At 38.3% G+C, this 20,792-nt stretch overlaps 1 protein-coding gene across 1 annotated transcript in view; it reads right to left on the minus strand.

The window, feature by feature from the left end:
* Positions 1–12,669, minus strand: part of eIF4A (eukaryotic translation initiation factor 4A) — a 131,312-nt gene extending 118,643 nt beyond the window's left edge. The window contains exons 1-2 of the mRNA XM_067151728.2: positions 12,520–12,669; positions 10,437–10,551 (exon numbers count right to left, since the gene is read on the minus strand). Coding sequence (XP_067007829.1) covers positions 10,437–10,551; positions 12,520–12,542 — 138 coding nt within the window. The 5' untranslated portion in view covers positions 12,543–12,669. The remainder of the gene's footprint in view (positions 1–10,436; positions 10,552–12,519) is intronic.
* Positions 12,670–20,792: the final 8,123 nt, after the last annotated feature.

The raw sequence follows: 20,792 nt of genomic DNA on the forward strand, positions 1-20,792 counted from the left end.
CCAAATCCAGTTATGTAGTAAACATAAAAATGTACTCAAGAAGGACCGGAAACGAGGACAATTCCTTCACAATATTGGTTCGTGAACTTTGAGGCAATCTATTAGGGCAAGGTCATGTCATCTATATGGACAGATTTTACACAAGTCCGGCGTTATTTTATGAGCTATGGAAGAAAAAAACCCTTGCGGCGGGTACCGTAATGAAAAATAGAAGAGGGCTTCCAAAAGATCTCATGAATTTCCCCACTGAAGAAAGGAGAATTTTCATTCCGTAGAAGTGATCACTGGTTTTGTTTGAAGTGGAGGGATATGCATGATGTGTACATGTTATCGACAGCACAGTGTTTCGGCCTCGACAGTCAAGGTAAAATCTAGATTTCGTACAACGGAAAGAGTGAAGCCAGTTGTCTTAGATTACAACGAAAACAAACTTGGTGTGGACTACAATGACCAGCAACTAGCTTACTATTCATTTGGTAGAAAAACTTTGAAGTGGTGGAAGAAAGTATTTTTTCATCTCACCATGGCAGTGGTCAATTCATTCATTCTGTACAAGAAATCGAGATAATAAGATTTCTCATCTGAATAACTACATGAAGACTCTTTCAGCTGCACTTCCAGAGAAAGGAGGAGAGGAATTTCAGAAAGATCTGCCGTTGCCACCATCTTCTATCAACCGTCTTGCAGCTCGCCATTTTCCAATGAAAATGGCATCAACAGAACATAAGGCAAGACCTACAAGAGAGTGTAAATTGTGCTCAGGAACATCACTAAAAGAGACTGGAAAACGATCTCTGAAAGAGACGCAATGGTATTGTGAAAGCTGCAATACGCTCCCTCTGTTCACCTAAATGTTTTGAATTTTATCACACGAAATCAAAATTTTGTTAATTGGGAATGTAGAAAAGATTATATTGACAAATAACATCCTTTTTTCTCTCATATAAGCATAGTAATAATGTACTAATGTAAAAAGTTAATATGAAAAATTAGACGAATTTAAATTTAAAAAGAAAAACAGTTTAAAAAACATCAAATATTTTGGCCCCCTTCCATATTCCGGTGCAAAAAATTAAATGAGATCATGCTGAAACAGATAATTACAGTAGAAGTCCGATATAGCGAGTACGGCATATACAGTAAAACCTCGTTAATTCGAAGTCGTTGGGACTAAAAAATCGGACTTCGAATTACGTGATTTCGAATTAACCGCCAATTCGCAATTCTGGAGCGATACCGTATTTCTCCAAATCCAAGACGACAAATTTTTTCCTCAGAATATCATGTGAAATATCAAGGGTAGTCTTGCATTTGCTGCCTTGGCAACTACCATAGTAATTTTAAGGTAATGTCAGTCTTAACATTAGTGATAAATTCCAAGCACTATGCTACATTGAACAAGAATCATCCTGGAAGAGTTTTTTCCTTGCTTATAATGGGACTTCTATTCATAACTATTGTTAATGATTCTGAATATCATTTAGTCATGTCAATAGCTATTTTACAGAGCAAACCCGGTGCCTAAAGCACACATTTCAAGATGTGTGTGGTTACCGTAGCAAGCACATAAAAAGCAATTTTTCTACCAAGGTCTTTCATGATCCTAAAACCATTGTTTGCAAAGATAATTCTAAGACAGCTTATATAGAAACTAGTAACCTAACTACACTTCTTTCACCAACTCAATGGCTTAAAGCCCCACTTAATGAACTGCATAAAAAGAACCCTACTTGTTGCTGTTACCAAGAAACCAAGAGTTGAGTTAACCACAGCAAGATGAATCCAACGCAAAGGAACAAGTATAAAGATGACCTGAAAAATGGCTCAAAGAACTGCAATGTTGCCATGCGTCGAACAGGTGGGATGATAGTAAGGGTGAGAAAAACAAATCAGGCTTACAATCAGAAAAGATGCAACCGACAACCCAGATATCACACCAATGATAAGGTTAGCATGAATACCCTTTCCCGCTGTTTATTACGACAATATTCATCTTCTATAGATGAGACAATACACCTACAGGAACATTAGAGAAGAGCCATTTTATCTGCCTTATCTGAATTTCCACTTCATTATGAAAAATTATTAAGAAATAACAACATATTGTAAAGTATCAAACTAAAAGTCTATAGAGGACTTGCAAAAATGAAAATGACTAGTCGTCACTAATAAGTCAACCTAACTGCAATCAAATTCCATTGGAAACAGAACTATATTGAAATAAGAATCTCAAGACTTTTGCTCATAAGTAGTCTGTTCCACTACACCTGCTGGTGAACGAGATCGACAGTTCAGTAAAAGGTCTGTTAATAATACCGAATTCCCGCTATGGCAGTTTATAAAAACATTAACTTGGAAACTAGACAGTAATCAGAATAAAATATTCTCCCAAACCATTCTTGTTTTGGTGCAACTTCCATGCCCAAAGTGTCAACTTAGGGATGATAAAAATCACATAAAAATTATGTGCAACAATACTTAAGCAGCAGAAAGAGATCCTCCCCTACAAGTAGTCTTACTTATGTAGAATTAACACCGAGACTGTAAATAAGCTGAACGCGACCATGTGCTGTGTTCCTATTGGCCGGCCAAGCTTCGTATTTTCTCCGATAGAGTTCGCATCGTGTGCAAGTACAGGGCTGCCATATTTACTAAAAGGGTGGGTTTTTTTTTTTTTTTTTTTGCCATTTGCTTTACGTCGCACCGACACATAGGTCTTATGGTGACAATCGGATAGGAAAGGCCTAGGAATTGGAAGGAAGCGGCCGTGGCCTTAAGGTACAGCCCCAGCATTTGCCTGGCGTGAAAATGGGAAACCACGAAAAAAATCTTTAGGGCTGCCGACAATGGGGCTCGAACCCACTATCTCCCGATTGCTGGATACTGGCCGCAATTAAGCGACTGCAGCTATCGAGCACGGTTTACTAAAAGTAAGAGAACCACGAATTCCACTGTCACTTCTTGTAATTTATGTCTAACATATCCATACCAATGGTTTTGTCATTAACCTATCCTAACCTATCCAGAACAATGGTGGTGTCACGCACTGTTGTCACTCTCCAGACCTAACCAATCCAGCCCAATGGTCTTGTCACTCCCCAAACCTAACCAATCTGCCCAATGGTCTTGTCACTAAGAATACATAAGTTTACAAGCCTGCTGAGTGTTTCACGATGTTGTTCTGAGTCGCGCTATGTTGGATATCTCAACTCACCTCTGCACACCAGGTACGGAAGTTTCACCCTTCTTTTCTCATAATGACTACAGTGGAACCTCGATTCTCAGGTTTTGGAGGGACCACGGAAAACAAAAACGTAAACACGGGAAACTGAAAATGAGGGGACGAATGAACCATCAACAATTTGGCTAAACATCACAAAAATGAAATATGTATAATAATCTTACAAACACCCCTAAACCAAACTAAACTACAGCCCCGATGGGCCTTCCGCCTACCAAGCGACTGATGCTCGGTCCGAATGCCTGCAGATCACAAGGTGACGCACGGTCAGTGTGACGAATCCTCTCGGCAGTTATTCCTGGCTCTCTAGACCGGGGTCGCCATCTCACCATTCAATAGCTCCTCAATTAAAGGTAACCATAGAAGCAATTGAACCTAAAACCAGCCCTCATATCCAGGTAAAGATGCCTGGCTTGGCCAGGAATCGAACCCGGGCCCTCCAGGAGAGGATCAGGCAAGTTAGACCGCGAGGCCGGCTTCAAAGATTAGTTACTGGTACGCGACTTAAAAATCTTGAAACTTTACAGTTTCCTCTGAAAACTTTCAGTTCAGCAACTTTGATCAGCCAAACTCTTCGAAAAATCTAATACCCGTAACACCAAGCCAAATAACAATTGACCACAAGTAGTTTTTAATTCTCTAATCTAATATAATAAACCACATTCGATACAAAAGCGCCCAGCATGATGGCAAAATCCTTTTTTTTTTCTTATCTTCCACTGTAATTTGGCCACTGGTATACCGTTCGTAGTCAGTTGATGGAAATCTTGTACCGCGTAAATTAGGCCTACGTCGACTTTTAAACTCGAGAATATGGTTTTGAATGCAAGTATCTATTCTCAAGTTCTCGAATGCATTATATTCAATTCGGCCCGTCACTAATCATAATCAAATTGGAAAGAGAAAAAATATCATTAACACTTCCGAAATTACGGTTATCCGCAACCTGAGCTCAGCTGGAAAGTTTGTACGAATGCAAAATGATACAAAGCTTTTTAAAGTAACGTGCGCAATAAACGACTGCAGTTTTTATAACATTTTAACACAAAAACGTGAAATGCCCAGTCTTATATTAGGACCAAAACAGCAATAGGCAATCCCGAAACCTTCCATGGCTTTATGTATGTAAGGTGCAACATCTGGTCTTGATAACAATCATATACCATAATACTGAATTACTAAATTTGTGTTCCTTAAGAAGGAGCAGTTTTGATTCCTGCCTGAAAGTCCAGTGACTATACAGTGCCCTGAGGGAACTGCCGAAAACATGTTCGGCGATACACTCGAAAAAAGTAAAAAAATAAACATCTAAACCTGGACATAATGTAGACGTTTTGCAAGTACGAATAATTGAAGAAACTCTTTCCATCTTCAAGTAGAGCTGCCGAAATGCGCTCTGTCTCCTTATAATTGTTGTGGACACACTCTGCTTTATGATTTCCAAGGATTCTCTAAACAATAGCATCCGAATGCGATGCTAAGATGGTCCCTTATGCAAGTTCATCGCAGATCGTTTTCCAGTACAGTAGGCTACTTCCTCAAATTACCGCAATGACGGGACGTAAACATGAACTGTAAGTATGCCGTAGCCGTCCTTTAGTGAGATACAGTTTCTTGAAAAACGCTTGATCGAGGATTTAGTGTTGATGGGACTGAAATTTCTGGACGGTTGATTCAGGAACTCGTTTCTTCGAGGAACAGATAATGCAGGATTTTTACGTGATTTAATTAGGATGCTCACAGGACCAGGTGATTTGAACGAATAATACGGGAAAGCGTAGTTTCCGGAAACATATAATCGAGGTTCTACTGTTCTAGGTTTTTTGGATAGTATCTAAATGTACTTATTCATAAATTAATTTTGACAGACTGAAGTACCTAACAGTTACAAATTAAAATTATTCAAAACTGAAAAGAAATGGCTTAAAATATCACATACCCTACACAAATTTAATAATCACAAACCATAAATTTGCTTTGTCAAAAATTTCACATGTAGACTAGAAATGAAATATTTCCCATCATAGGGAGAAGCTGTCGGCCACACGGTCTAGGGATAGCGTGCCTGCCTCTCCCGAAACCACAGGCTCAAATCCCAATTAGGTAAGGGATTTTTACGTCAATGTGAAAGGTGGTTCGAGGTACACTCAGCCTTCATGAGAACGATCGAAGAGCTGTTTGACTGTAAGATAGTTCCCCAGTTTACAAATCCAAAAATAGCAACCAAGAGGATTTGTCATGCTGATCAGCAGTCAGTTGGTAGGCCAAGGCCTGTAGCATCACTGAGGGGGAGGAGGTTTATAGAAAGAATATTTGACCACCTTAAAAGAATACTAAATGTGAGATTACTACAAAGGTTGGTTAGACATTCTAAGCCAGTTTACATGCAGTAGGGACATGATGTCCTTCAACATACTTTCTCAGTTCAATCAATTAACTACTAGCAATGAAGGCCACCAGCCGTCTTGAGTTGCCAGATCCAAGGCAAGAGACAAACCCTCATGCATATCAAGGACCATTTGAATCCCAAAGGCTAATAGCTTCATAACCTTTGTTCTTAGTTACTGGTACATTCATGAAGCATGCATTGTCCCACAGACATTTCAATATTTTCCATAAATTCTCTAATAATAATAATAATAATAAAATTTTTGGTTTTACATCACTACTTTTATGATTTGCAGAGAAGCTGAGGCGCCGCTATTTTATCTTGCAGGAGTTCTGTTACATGCCAGTCGATCTGCAGACATGAGGCACACTTAGGGCCGGTTGCATAAAAGTTAATCTAAGTTCAACCACCTGAAACTGATCTCCAGTCAAGCTGAACTTAGAATTTTGGTTGTATAAACATTAATCCAAGATCATGTCTTCTTGATGGAAGATCAAATCTGACGGGTGAATTTTCTCAGATTAACCTGGTTGAACCAAGTTCAGCAGAAGGAATATAATTATTTTTGTGAGAAATAAATCTGTTTAGGTGTCTATAACATAATAACAAAGAAAATAATAAATAGGCCTACTGTTGATTAAAGTAAAATGGCAAGTAATGCTAATTGTAATTATTTGAACAATAATCCTACTATTAACAAGTTGTTTGTTCTCCACTGTTTTATGCTTAGGGCCTATAGGTTACGCTATTTTCAGATTTCAGATTACTCCGACGTTTCATCTGAGAATGGAGAGTTTGAACTCCAAAGAGCTCCTCGCGTGTTTTAACATAGAAGGAATCCCTTGACAGAACTAAATGATCGACAATTTAAAATACGGTTTTGATTAGGAAAACGTGTAGTTGAAGAACTAGAACAAAGATTACATCTACAATTAAGGACACAAAGTAAACGAAATCATGCACTGAATTCAATGTTCATGATCCTTCTCACACTAAGATTTTACGCAACTGGAAGCTTCCAAATAGTAATTGGAGATGTATTCAATGCAAATAAAGGAACTGCAAGTAGGACTATACACAAAGTCACTAGAGAGACTGCAGCTCTAAAACCTAAATTCATCAAGATGCCTGCTGAGGAGGGTGAAGTAAGAAGGACTTATCTTTTTCCTCTTTCTTAAAATTTGCAGTATGCGTCTTCTTGTTACTCATCTTTCTTCTCCATTTTGCGGCTTTGTTTACATATCGCAGACAAATGAATGTCGAATGGCGTCGAGAAATGTCGATCGTTTCTATCTAAATCGCATGTTCGATACAACTCGATTCGATACAATCGCAATTATCTCTCTTGCATGACGAATATAAGATCAAGTGTGAGGACTCGGCCATTATAGCATAGTAGTTTGTGGTCCCGCCACTGCAAGCACTGCAAGCGACTATATCCAACACGTGCTCCGGTAGTTCCGGTAAGACGGGTGTAGAAAAGTGCGGGAGACGTTACTGTGCGAGATAGTTAAGTGAATAATTTGAATTTTCTTTGCATTCAGTTTCTAAACTCTGGTCACTTCGTGTTGTGAACTTCAAGCATGTATCTTATGTGGCTTGATTAATTTAATAGTTCAGCATGCCGTACTCTTTTGCGCCTGGCTGTAAGTCAGGCTATGGTAGAATAGTTGATGATATGCGATATTTTTCACCACGGAAGGATAGAAATCAATTTGAAAAATGGGCCAGAGCTATTCCACGGAAGAAGACCGAGTTAACGCGTAATTGCAGAATTTGTCATGTTCATATCCCTGATGATTTGATAGTAAACTCAGATAATTTTATAGTGAATGGTGAAAAAGGGGATATCTCTGATGTGAGACAGAAGATACGTCCAGGAGCAGTGCCTCACATTTTCCTTAATTTGCCGCAAAATCTTTACGTAACCTTTCGAAAGTCCAGTAACCGACAAATTGAGTTGGTAAGTAGAGTATTACCTTCAGACAGTTCACAGGCGTTTGTCTTAGTATACTGGGAGTTATGTGCTATTTATCTGTAACCTGTGCTTTCCGCAACATGTGATGAAGGCCGTAGCTCTTATGCCCATGTATGATTTTTTCCATTGTACACCGCCGTGGTATTTTAATTGTAATCTCTGGCGAGGCGCGCTTGTTGAGGAGTCCTCACACTTGTTCTTATATTCGTCATGTCTCTTGTTTAGCGATGTTATCAACTCTGTTTCGTCGACCTTAGATCAAAATTGAACTTGGTTCAGTGATCTCAGATTCCGATCTTCGATCAAAACTGAACTACAGTTAGCGATTTTTATGCAACCGGCCCTTATTTGAGCACCATCAGACGCCACCAGACTGAACCAGGATCAAACCTGTCAAGTTGGACTCAGAAGACCAACACTCTACCATCCGAGCTACTCAAACCAGCTTAATAAATCCTCTCAAAGTTTCCAACAAGCATTTTAAAAAAAAGACCTAAGAAACAAGTACAACAACATGTCTGTTTATACAGAACAGCAAGCACAGTAAACTAGAAAGGAGGGTAAAACTACTGTACCCAGCAGGCGAAAGTTAGGTTAGGTTAGAGATACAACATGGCGCGGCCTGGATAATGTCAATATTGGGCAGGGTTGCCAACGTCTACATTGTTAGTGGAAAGACCAATGGGCTGGAATGGTTAGGTCCAGAGAGCGACATCATTGGTCTGGATTAATTAGGCCTGGCCAATGACAAAACCATTAGTCTCCATAGGTTAGGTCCGGCTAGTAACGAAGTATTGGCAACTTTGGTGGGCATCTTCTGCCAATATGGCACCCCAGTATTGTACGCGCACTTTTTAGTGATAGATGGACACCCTAGTGCTAAACCGGTCGACCTCTGTTATCGAGATTCGTATTGGCAACCTTTGAAACACAAACTAAGAATCGCTTATGATCGCTGTGCGACATCTGGCGTACACTTTACGTACTCTTACTGTTGTTTACACAGCAAAGCCAAACTATACAATTCATGCTAGGAACAAGTTTTGCATTGAGAAATGTTATATAGTATTATATATTGTGTGTGTGACACAGTTGGCTAAAGATAATAAAGGTTTAGAAAATTCATATCGATCGATCATATTATCGATTCAATTCAGATATCATTTCCATTCAGTTGGCAGTATTACCGGAACCGGGAGTGCTCCCTCCTTACTCAACCAGTACAAAAAAATATCACTACAAAGTGCGCGTACAATACTTATGCAAGCCTTAACGGAGACGAAACTTGGCCAGCGAATAGGAACACAGCATGAACCTTGGCCAGTCAAGAGGAAAACAGCACACACATCACATTCAGCTCATTTACACCATCTCTGTTTTAATACTTCTATATAATTAAGACTTCCAGCGGCAGGCTGCTAGGTCCCTGGCAAGCGTAAATGAAGGATCTCTCCTTTCTGTAACTTAAGGTATCGTTGCACATCATTTTTATGATTTTCTCCTCCCAAGTCTGCCCACCGTATGAGCAGAATCCATATGACAAGGAACAAATATATCACAGAGGCTTTCAAATTTGCCAGTCCAACAGCATGTGCCCAACCATTTATGCTCCAATGACCTGTAGGAATAAACATGCAAACGAAGCCTATTACATAGAGCAGACCACTGTAGGCAGACCATTAATCTTACGCTGCAACACAAATTTATTGCCATAGGTACTTTTTTAGCCGCCTGCTGTCATTTCTTGATGGATACCATATTTTTGCATTCATCTCTTGGCACAGGCCAGAGCAATGTGTACCTTCCACCAAAATCCCTGTCTCATCCATGGCTGTGACAATATGGAAACTGCTGAGATATTGTGGTGATGAGTAATGACATTCGCAGTGCGTTGTCAGTGTTATGAAAGGTGTTGCTCATACAGTTAGTCGAGTTACAATAGCAGTCTGGCCCAGCGAAGAAAGCCATGGCAAACTGCCTAGTACGCTTCATTTTGGTGCTGCCATTGGTTTTTGTGGTATTCCTATAACTGCATAGCCTTTGGTGGTGCTATTTGAGGATCCAACCAGCCTCTGAGCTGATGACCTAACAGACACACACAGAGGCACTTTTTAATAACCCAATATGCATAATAAAATGACAAGAAGCTAATACAATGAAATGAAAATATCCCAGACACTGTGCAATCAACCACATGCTAAACAAACCTAAAAATACATAACTTATCTCCTTGTCAGACATGTTTGCTGTGAAAAAAAAAGACAGCCCTGGATTTTATGTAAAATAAATTATCTTAAAAGGATAGGTAGTTTGGTCACCAGTATTCAAAACAGACTAGTATTTGATTCAGGTACAATACTCTTAATATTTCAACCCCTCCAACTAAGAACATACTTGTATAGGCCTACCTCCAATTAAGAACTTCGTAACTGCATAAGTTATGCTATGCAGATATGATGTTCTTAGTTGGAGGGGTCGATTTATCCTTCAAATATACCAGATCCACATAGTTTGGTCCATGGTATATGGAAAATTTGCCATAACAATGAAAACTATTGCACATTTCTTACAAACCTTATTGAAAGTTAACCACTGATACATACAAACTCTGAACAGAACTTCCAAATAAAACATTATACCATATACCAAACAATACTATTCCAGAGTTTTCTACGTACATAAAAATTTATAAAAACGGCTACTAGTTGCAATAAACCTAATATAAAAATTGATTAAACCACAAAATATAATACATTTCAAATTCAGACTTCATTGTTTAAAACATATACCAAACAATCTGAAGCTATAAAAATAAGAGCAAAATTTACCTCTTCCCAGTTGGATTCGATGATGCCATCTGGTTCCATCCCAGGTGGCCCCTCACGGGCTGGTTCCTTTTCACTTGGACCATTTTTGGATTCACCACCGCCAGACCAATCATCTCTGGTAAAAATCAGTAAACAAAATCAGCACATGATAATTTGAACCATTAAAAGTATGACCATAAGACCATAATAGTTTTATAATAAAAGTGGAAGAAGTCCAACATATGTTAACAGTGAACTCACCTAATCATTGTATTATGCAATAGAATTCAAAGGTATGACTGAAAGGTAGAATTCAAATGGTCCATAAAAAGAAATTATAACTAGTAAATCAATATAACTTTGATTCAGGAAGTGTAACCCAATGTAGGGCAATACTAGGAGGTGTATTTAAAAGAATTAGACCAAGGTTAACCTTCCATAGAATATAGAAAAATCTCTCCCAAGTGATACATTACTAGCAAATTAAAACAGAAGTATTTGCCAAGCATTTCTCTCAAGTATTTACAAATCTGAAAAATATTTCCACTCCCTCACAATGCTCTTTGAAGGACAAGCTTTAAGAGAGATCAGGGTGCCTAAATTTTGCCCAGGAAAGTGATAACAGATCTACTGATGTAGGTTTTCAGTTCTTCACTACCAACCGACAGCACCCGGATCTGATCCAAGTAATGCGTGGCCAACTTATTACAGAAGGATCAAAAAGGATCAGCACTATTCACTCCCTATATGTATACCACCAGTGCTGAGAATTCAAAGCTTTAATATAAATATAGTAGCTTGTCTCCCAGCAACAAAACTACCAATCTTTTATGCTTGTCTTGTAAGGTAAAAGACAACATTGCAAACACGATGTAAGTCAGAACTGGCTGCTTTAGGAAAAAGTATTATTAGAGACAATTGAATCAATGAATGAAAAGGAATTCACTAATAATCATGAAAGGTGTCAGAAGTACATTAGCTGAAAATGCACAACTTGGCCAATCTGATAAGGCCATGGGATCCAAATGAATATAAGAGCAGATCAACCCATTGACAAGAACAATTTTGAAATAATTAACATATGAGCAGAATCCATATGACAAAGGAACAAATATTAAATCATGAAGACTAGTTATATCACAGAGGCTTGCAAATTTGCCACCAAAAATTTAAGATCTCAAAAATTTAAGCAAGCACTCCTGTACAATAAACTACAATGGCTTGACCCTAGTTATCACGATAACCTACATGCAAAATAAAACTATTTTGACCAAGAAACAACAAAAATCACTTTTGTACAATACTTTTTTTTATCAAGCAGCTCCTTCTCATTTCTCAATAACAGCAAATACAAAAGTTACTGGATTTATACTGAAGAATATTGGTACTGTCACATCCACCTGCTCACCCACATTAACACATTGTCTAGGAGACAAACTAATAAATATCAACACCTACTCTATCGCAAATAAATGTGAAGTAGTATTTCAATGGTATCCTGCTAAGATCAGTAAACTAATACACAAATGTTTGAAAATGTCAAAGCACGAAACGAGCAGTGTAGCAAAGTCATACTACAGCATCATTGCACTCTCAGCCAACCGAAACACTAAGCAATGGATAACACACGTGATTAGCGCTATGACAGTTCACAAAATCTGGTGCCACAGAACTGCTGCAATTACATTACCCATGCACAAAAATACAATATTCATCTAGAAAACGCCCAGCATCATGTCCGAATGCAAAGAAAACGTGCTATCGACCACACTGGTTAAATCCTTACAGCCACTCAAAAGCTGTCCGGGTACCCAACCACGAATTCTCACAAATTGGAGACAGTACGTTCGTCACGGAAAAGCATGGAAAATCAGAGTTTCCCATACAATACTATATTTAAACTTTCATTGTCAGAGTAGCACGAACGCCATGTTGGCAGTTCATTCGGCACCATCAGAAACCTTGACAATACAATATTTGAGGTTATTCTCGCAACACGTTCAATACTAAAACGTATTTTACTTAATATAAACAATATACAATCTATAACAGCACAATCAAGACAGTCTTAGAAATTAAAAAATACACATATTCCAGCCATTACCTTCTTTCAGATTCATAGGACATGTTTCACTGCTGAATAACGCGACGGAAAGGAAAATTTGAGCGACTACACACAAGTGTTCATACGCCTATTTCATGAATCATAAACTGCGCGAAACAAAATCAAAAATGAGTTATCAATGACTAACTATAATTATTTTATTAATTTTAAAAATAAATTGTATATACTAGGATAGTAAATTATAAAAGATGTAATTCTAGAACAGTTTTGAAACAGCGGAAGCGCAACTATGACTCATCCGGGATAAAAAGGAAGTTGACGTAAATTACGCGAAAGAGAGAAGGATTCTAAGTTTGGACGCTGAGAATTTATTTTTTCTCAATAGTACTTTTGCGAAATTACATTCTTGCACTAAAGATCAAACAAATTATGTTTATTTAAACAATCTGCTTAGCGTGTTGCGTTGCGTGATTTGAAGAACAGTTTAGGGGGGCACTGGTACTTGGTTGAAGGTCATGTGCATGTATGGCCTCAGTTTACCTGGGCGTATGATTTCACTATTGTAAATCACTTGGACGGAGCTCCTAAGCATTTTCGAACAATTGTCATTACAGTGTATACTTCCTCCAAAGTTTTCTCCGTAGCTCAGGTCGTGTATTCTCTGCAAAATTGTTTTACCGAGTTAATCTTTAGTCAATCTGGACTTTTTTTTTTTTTTTTTACCAGTCACATATATCGCTGACTGGTATTCGTTGATAAGGTGTCTGAAAGATACTAAATAATATATTGTACATTATTATGGATAAACAAAGAACCAAAGAGTTATCCTGAAGGTAATCACTTCGGAAATTACATACCATAGCCTAATGTGAAAACTGGACGACATTGAAAGGTCGGTCATTATAAGGAATGAGATCTCGTTATAACACAGAGGTCAGTTTCTGGATGAGAAATTCTATGTAGTTACTAAGTAGCGAGTGCAGAATTTAAACGTAAAATCAGGAAGACCCGCATAGCCCGCACACTTATTGGCAAATTCCCGAGTGCCGGGATGAGTAACTCGGGCGAGGTAGACCGCTGGCCTTCAGAGATCAAATTGGCAGGTTCTATCCCGACTCGGTACGATTGTATTCGAAGATGCTCATATACGGCAGCCTTGTATCGGCAGATTTACTGGCAGGGAAAAGAACCCCTGCGGGAGAAAATTCCGGCACAGTACCTTGGCGTCTCGTAAGTCCTCAAAGTAATTAGTAGGACTTAATCAAGGGTGAAGGCGTATCAGGGGTTATTTCTTCAGAAAGGACCACAGATGTAACAAGCCCGTAGTCGGGATATATTTTCGGAAGGAGTCCAAAATAGAGTTATTATTGGCTTGTTTTGCATTCCAGCATGTGACCTGTTCGAGATTCCTAGTCTCAGTCCATTTAAGAACCAAATGTGAAATTGAAATTTAATGCTAGCATACCTATTTTATGTTTTAAAAAAGTTAATATAGTACATAATTACCGAACTCGATAGCTGCAGTCGCTTAAATGCGGCCAGTATTCGGGAGATTGTGGGTTGTCAGTTGTGTCAGGAGCCTCAATATGGTTTTCCGTGGTTTCTCATTTTCACACGAGGCAAATGCTGGGGCTGTATCTTAATTAAGGCATCTTCGGTTCTTTCCCACTCCTAGCCCTTTCCTGTCCCATCGTCGCCATAAAACCTGTGTCAGTGCGATGTAAAGCATCTTGTAAAAAAAAAAGTAAATAAGTATGCAGCATATATCATTTTGATTTCTAATATATAGCAAAGTCACCTCCGTACAGGCCCTGAAGGCCCTTGGAGGAGTGGAAGGTAAAGGCTTCCACCATTGTTAACCTCGGCACGTGATGGGGTAGAGTGGTTAGCTCTACGCCCGGCCGCCTTTGCCCCCAGAAATTAACCTGCTACTCATTTTTGGTGTAGGCTGAGTGAACCTCAGGGCCATATGCACCTCCGGAAGTGGAAGTCTCTAAATTTTACGACTTCCTGCCGGGGATTCGAACCCACGTCCTTCCAGGCGAGCCGAGCACGCCTTTACCGCCTCGGCCAGGCAGCCCCTATTTCTAATATATCGGCTTAAAATATTTATTACATTAATTAATAGCCAGTTCGGAATATTGTCAATAAAATAAGTCAAACACAGGTTCAGAGTTGGAAAGTAACTGAGTAAATGTGAATTACTTGTAACGATAACATTCTCAGTAAATTTTTACTTGTAATTTACTTCTAGAAATAAAGTTATAATTATTACATTTTTGTAATTGATACCGGTATACTTTGCAAGAGAAGCTGAAATGATAAAGATCACTTTTTCAGTTCTACTACAACAGTACCAAAAGCTTCATGAGTTCTAGATGAGGTACATTCTTACATCTCCAGACTTCCAAATACATCATACTTATCCCAACGATGTTCTTAAAATTAAACACAGACATACCTTCAAGAGAACTGGGCGAGTTGGCCGTGCGGTTTGGGGCGAGCAGCTGCGAGCTTGAATCCGGGAGATAATGGTTTTCCGTGCTTTCACATTTTTACACCAGGCAAATGCTGGGACTGTATCTTACTTAAGGCCACAGCTGCTTCCTTCCCACTCCTAGGCCTTCCCTATCCCATCGTCGCCATAAGACTTATCTGTGTCAGTGTGACATAAAACAAACAGTCAAACACTTGCTTTTCAGTGAATGCAAAAATATACTTTACCCAAAGGAAGTTGAGGCTTAGCAATTAGGATTTTAAGACCAATTATTTTATTTGTAAAGTAAATGGCAAATTATTTGAAATAGGTACTAAAAGTCATTAACAAAAATAAAAAATATGGGAAAAGGTCATTTTGACAGTTCCAAGGTATCATGTTCAGTCTCGTTTGCAGAGTGTTAATGTTAGTATGCTAAAAAAAAAAATAACACAAAATGAAGAAATATCTTTTCCTTGAAAACTTATTGCAACCCCATGCGAAAAATGTATGTGATTATCTTAAGACTTGTGTGCTTGTTGAAAAAGTAATTTTTAATTAAGTAAAGTATTTCTCAGGTAACTATAATTCAGCCCATTTACTTTTTCCTTGTACTTTGCCCATCAATACACATGTTAATATCATAGATGCTGCAAGATAAATTATAATTTTAATTTGGAAAATATTGCATTGAAATTTCTATTTTCTGTTCAAAAGAACATTATGTATAAACAGTTCGGAGTTTGCTTCACTCAGATAATAACTTGTTCTTATCTCACACATGGTTTATTGCGACTGCAGGCACAGTCTACAGCAGGCTGATGAAATTTGGTTGTTGAGCAGTTCATGTGGTGGAACCTATACGTTGCCAGTGCTGTGATTACACTTCTTTGTTCTTGGAGTTCTGTGGTCCAGTTTTTGTCAGTGATTGCATTCCTGTGTAAACGTCTGATTAGAGCAGTCGACCACAGTTCGCTGAGAGACGTGCAAACGTAAACATCGAACGCGCTGTTCTGTTGTGTGCTGTGAGATGGAGTGAGTGGTATTAGTACAAAGTGCAAGAAAATGGCAAGCTTAAATATTAGGAAAACTACAGTAAAATGTGCATTTCCTGATAAACTAAACAAACCCGGAACGGCAGAAATTCATGAGTGGATTAAAACAGTTTTAAAATTAAATATTGATCAAGTGGAAGCAATACAATTGGACAATATGGAAACAGCAGTGTACGTAAAATTAACCAGCAAACTTCTGATGGAGAGCATTCTGACTTCAACAGCAGGAAAATCTCAGGTAAAGAAATTCAATGGTTCACTTTCGGAAGTAATTATAACATGTGCTGATGTGGACACGAAACTAGTACTTCCTATTGAAATGGCTAATGAACGCGTGGCAATTTATTTCAGTAAATATGGGAAAGTTACGGAAATACGTAATGAAAAATGGTCTTCTACATGCACATTTAATGTATTTCGTGGAATTAGAGCTATGCGTATCGAATTACAAAGTGATATCCCGACAATAGTGACAATCGACGGTTATAGAGCTCAGGTACTTTATGAAGGACAACCAAAAACATGCTATTATTGTAGTGGTAGTGACCATCTCCGACAAGACTGCCCGGTAAGGTGAGGAACAACTTCGACAGGTGAAACAGGACCTAGGCTTATGAGTCAAGTAGTTGAAGGGAACTCCACTGCCCCGTCTCTTGCGAGCGAACAGTTGTAAACACAGGCAGGAGCGACAAGCTGGAATCACAACAAGTTATCGGTCTTAAGTCGCAACAAGAACAGACCAGCCGGGCTCATAAACAAGATACACTACACGAAGCTCAGGTTATCACAACGCAAGCAGAGGGTACACAGTCTATCGTAGAGACCGAGGAGATAAAAAGGGAGAGGGGGGGTGTTTATTCTGGTGAAGGAAACTTATTGTTCACATGAACGGTTTACCGATGAAAGGGATGAAATATTAGGGATAAAATTAATTTGCGATAATATGAAGGAGGTGGGAATTATAGGAACATACAGGCCTGGAAGAGAGGAAAGAGATATGGAAATATTTGAGAAAATAATAGATTATACTCATAAAAACAATAATAATGATGTGGTAATAATTGGGGGAGATCTAAACTTGCCTGAGGTTGAATGGAGTGGAGCTGCAAGTGAAGCCCATGAACAGAAGCTGGCAAATAAGTTAATTTGGGAGGGAGGATTTACACAAGTAGTACAAGAACCGAATCGTCTCAATAACTTACTAGATGTATTCTTGGTTAAACCATGGGAAATTGTTGATAAAACTGAGGTAATTGAAGGAATAGGTGACCATAAGGCCGTAATAATGGATGTAGGGCTGGTACCAAAAAGGCTTAATAAGAGGGTCACACAAGACAAGAAATTGTACAGAAAAACTAAAGTTGATGAATTTGGGACTTACCTTAAATCACAATTCAGTTGTTGGATAAGTGAAGGGAGTAATGTGGATACACTTTGGGCTAAATTTAAAGGAACCATTTGGGCAGGAGAGAAGAGATTTGTACCTGTTAAGAAGGATAAAATGAACTCAGACCCTGTTTATTATACAAGGGAAATAAGAAAATTAAAAGGAAAATGTAGAATAGTAAACAGGAAAATCAAAGAGGGTAGGGAGAGTAGAGAAAGTAGAAAACAGCTGATGAGGGAACTGAATAGCGTGAAAAAGGAAGCAAAAGAGAATTATATGAATGGCATTCTTCAAGAGCGTAATGACCACAAAGGGAAATGGAAAAGGCTGTATTCATATATCAGGAATCAAAAAGGAAAAGGAATCCAAATTCCTACAATGGTGGGAGAAGTGGGTGAACACTATTTAACAGATACTGAGAAAGCAAACCTCTTTAGTAGGGAATTCAGAGATTCAGTAGATGATTGTCAGGAGTTGGAAACAGAAACAGAAGATACAGAGGGAAACAAGAAGCTTCTCATTCACAAATGAAGATATTTTCAGAGAAATCCAACTGCTTCAGCAAGGAAAAGCAGCAGGAAGTGATCAAATTACTGGGGAGGTGATAAAGACAATGGGGTGGTACATAGTGCCTTATTTAAAATTTCTCTTTGACTATGTCATAAATAATAGTGTAATATCAAAGGAATCGAAGGAATCTATAATAATACCAATTTATAAAGGAAAGGGTGATAAAAGGAAACCAGAGAACTACAGACCAATCAGCCTGACCAGTATAGTTTGTAAAATACTGGAGAGTTTAATATCAAAGTACATCAGAGGGATATGTGATGATAAAAATTGGTTCATGAGGAGCCAGTGTGGATTTAGAAAGAAATTTTCTTGTGAGGCACAACTGGTGGGATTTCAGCAGGATATATCAGATCAATTGGATTCAGGAGGCCAGTTAGATTGCATAGCCATAGATCTTTCCAAAGCCTTTGATAGAGTGGAACATGGAATATTATTAAAGATATTGGAGGGAATAGGACGTAAGGGTTAAACGTTGGGTAAAAACATTTCTAAATTCAAGGGTTCAGAAAGTCAAAGTAGGAATTAACGTATCGCAGGAAGAGAAAGTTTGGAAGGGAATTGCACAGGGTAGTGTAATCGGTCTGTTACTTTTCTTAATATACGTAAATGATTTAGGGAACAATATAACACCAAAAATAAGATTGTATGCAGATGACATAATTTTTTATAAGGAAATAAATACCATTGAGGATTGTTCAGAATTACAAAGGGACCTTGAGAGTATCCAGCAATGGGATGAAGAGAATAACATGTAGGTTAATGGAGGCAAATCAACTGTTACAACATTTACAAACAGGAGTTTTAAAACTGAATTTGAATATACTTTGGATGGGGTAGTTATCTCAAAAGATGGCAAGTGCAAATACTTAGGTGTAAGATTTGAAAGTAATTTGCACTGGAAGGGTAATGTGGATGACATTGTTGGGAAAGCATACAGATCATTACATGTCATAATGAGGCTACTTAAAAGATGCAACAAAGAATTAAAAGAGAAAAGTTACTTAAGTATGGTTCGTCCATTATTGGAATATGCAAACAGTGTTTGGGATCGTCACCAAGAATACCTAATAAAAGAAATAGATAGTGTGCAGAGGAAAGCAGCAAGATTTGTAACAGGGGATTTCAGGAGAAAGAGTAGTGTATCAGAAATGTTAAAGGAACTTGGGTGGGAAACTTTAAGTAAGAGAAGGGAGAAAACTAGACTTATAGGATTATATAGAGCCTATACAAGAGAAGAAGCATGGGGAGATATCCGTGAGAGGCTTCAGTTGGAAAATAATTATATCGGCAGGACTGACCACAAATATAAAATCTGTACAGATATTCAAAAAGAGAATAAACAGCAACAGAGAAAATAAATGAAATGTTTGAGGGCATTCGACCAGTGCAGGTTATTGTAAATAAAAAATATGTGTGCATAAATTAATTCCATCCCCTGGTCTAAGGAGTTTGGACAGCCAAAGTAGGGGACTGCCTGTAGGGGTGAAGTACAGTGGGGACTTCGAGGGCCCTGGGACTGCTATGGTAGCTGTGAAGGCCCTTCAGGAACTCTGAAAAGTGGTGGTAAAAGGGGCTCTGGTTAAGACGCAGCAGGTCGTTATGCTACTTAGGTTCCAGAATGGGTAAAGAAAAGAAAAAGTAAATAAATGCAATGTAAATTTTAATCTTATACCAGTTGTACAGTAACATTTGAAGTAATTCCACATACTGTATATCAATTGACTATATTTGTAAGTAGTACAGGAGATATTATAAGTAGAATTTTGTAAACAATGTAAATTTATTAAGGATGAGCTGTGTGTTTAATAGAAAAAATTGTTAGCGTAAAATATATAATATTGTATTATAGGAGAATTTTATTCTCTTGTTAATTTAATATTTAGTGCTTGACAATAATGTATTTTAGTGTACCATTTGCCACCGAGGTAGACACCTCATCTGCAAATAAAGAGATTTTGATTTGATTTGATTTGATTTGATTTGATTTGATTTGATTTGATTTGATTTGAATAATCTTGTAATACATGGCCAAGGCAACTCAGTCGATGTGAACGGACCAGAAATAGATCCACAACCAGCTCATGTCGGAAATGTAGGACCGGAACAATCTACGGATCACATTCAAGTTGAAGAACACTCACCCCTCCATAACAAAAATGTCACTGAACTTTCGAAAGGAAAAGAACTTATTAATTCTGCCCTCGCAAATACAGACTTTGACGTAACCAGTTTGTTGGCAGACAAGCTACTTATTTCTAGTTACCCCAACACTAGAAGTCCTCCGAAGGAAGATATGGAACTAGATAATGATGATAGTAACACCACCGAAAATTTGACAGGTCATAGCTGTGGTCAGATGACCTTGAACCCTCGCCTCATACCCTGCTTAACGACATTAGCGAAATTTCCTCAAGTCAGATTGTTCCACCAGAGAAAAACGTTAAAAAGCTAAAAAGTACCCAGTCCACCAAAGATGGCGTCCATAAGTCAGTACAGCCTTATATCAGCCCATAGGATCCTCGACGACAAGGAGGGAGGATAGGTGAGAGACCGTAGTGTGGCAATGTCTGTCAGATCCAAAGGCTCGACAGTTCGGTTTGGTATCAAGATGAATGTTACATTCCCAATGCTAATGACGTGCACTATAATGACGTTAAACATTAACTGTATCCGGATAGCCAGCAAGCAGCAGCTTCTTAAGAAATGAATTCGTGACCAAGATGTTGGTATAGCATTTTTACAGGAGGTTGCTACAGATGATTTAATTCATATCTTTGGGTATAAAAGAATAGTAAATATCAACTAGACCAGATGAGGTACA

This window comes from Anabrus simplex, chromosome 7, assembly GCF_040414725.1.
Source record: "Anabrus simplex isolate iqAnaSimp1 chromosome 7, ASM4041472v1, whole genome shotgun sequence".
Lineage (NCBI taxonomy): Eukaryota > Metazoa > Arthropoda > Insecta > Orthoptera > Tettigoniidae > Anabrus > Anabrus simplex.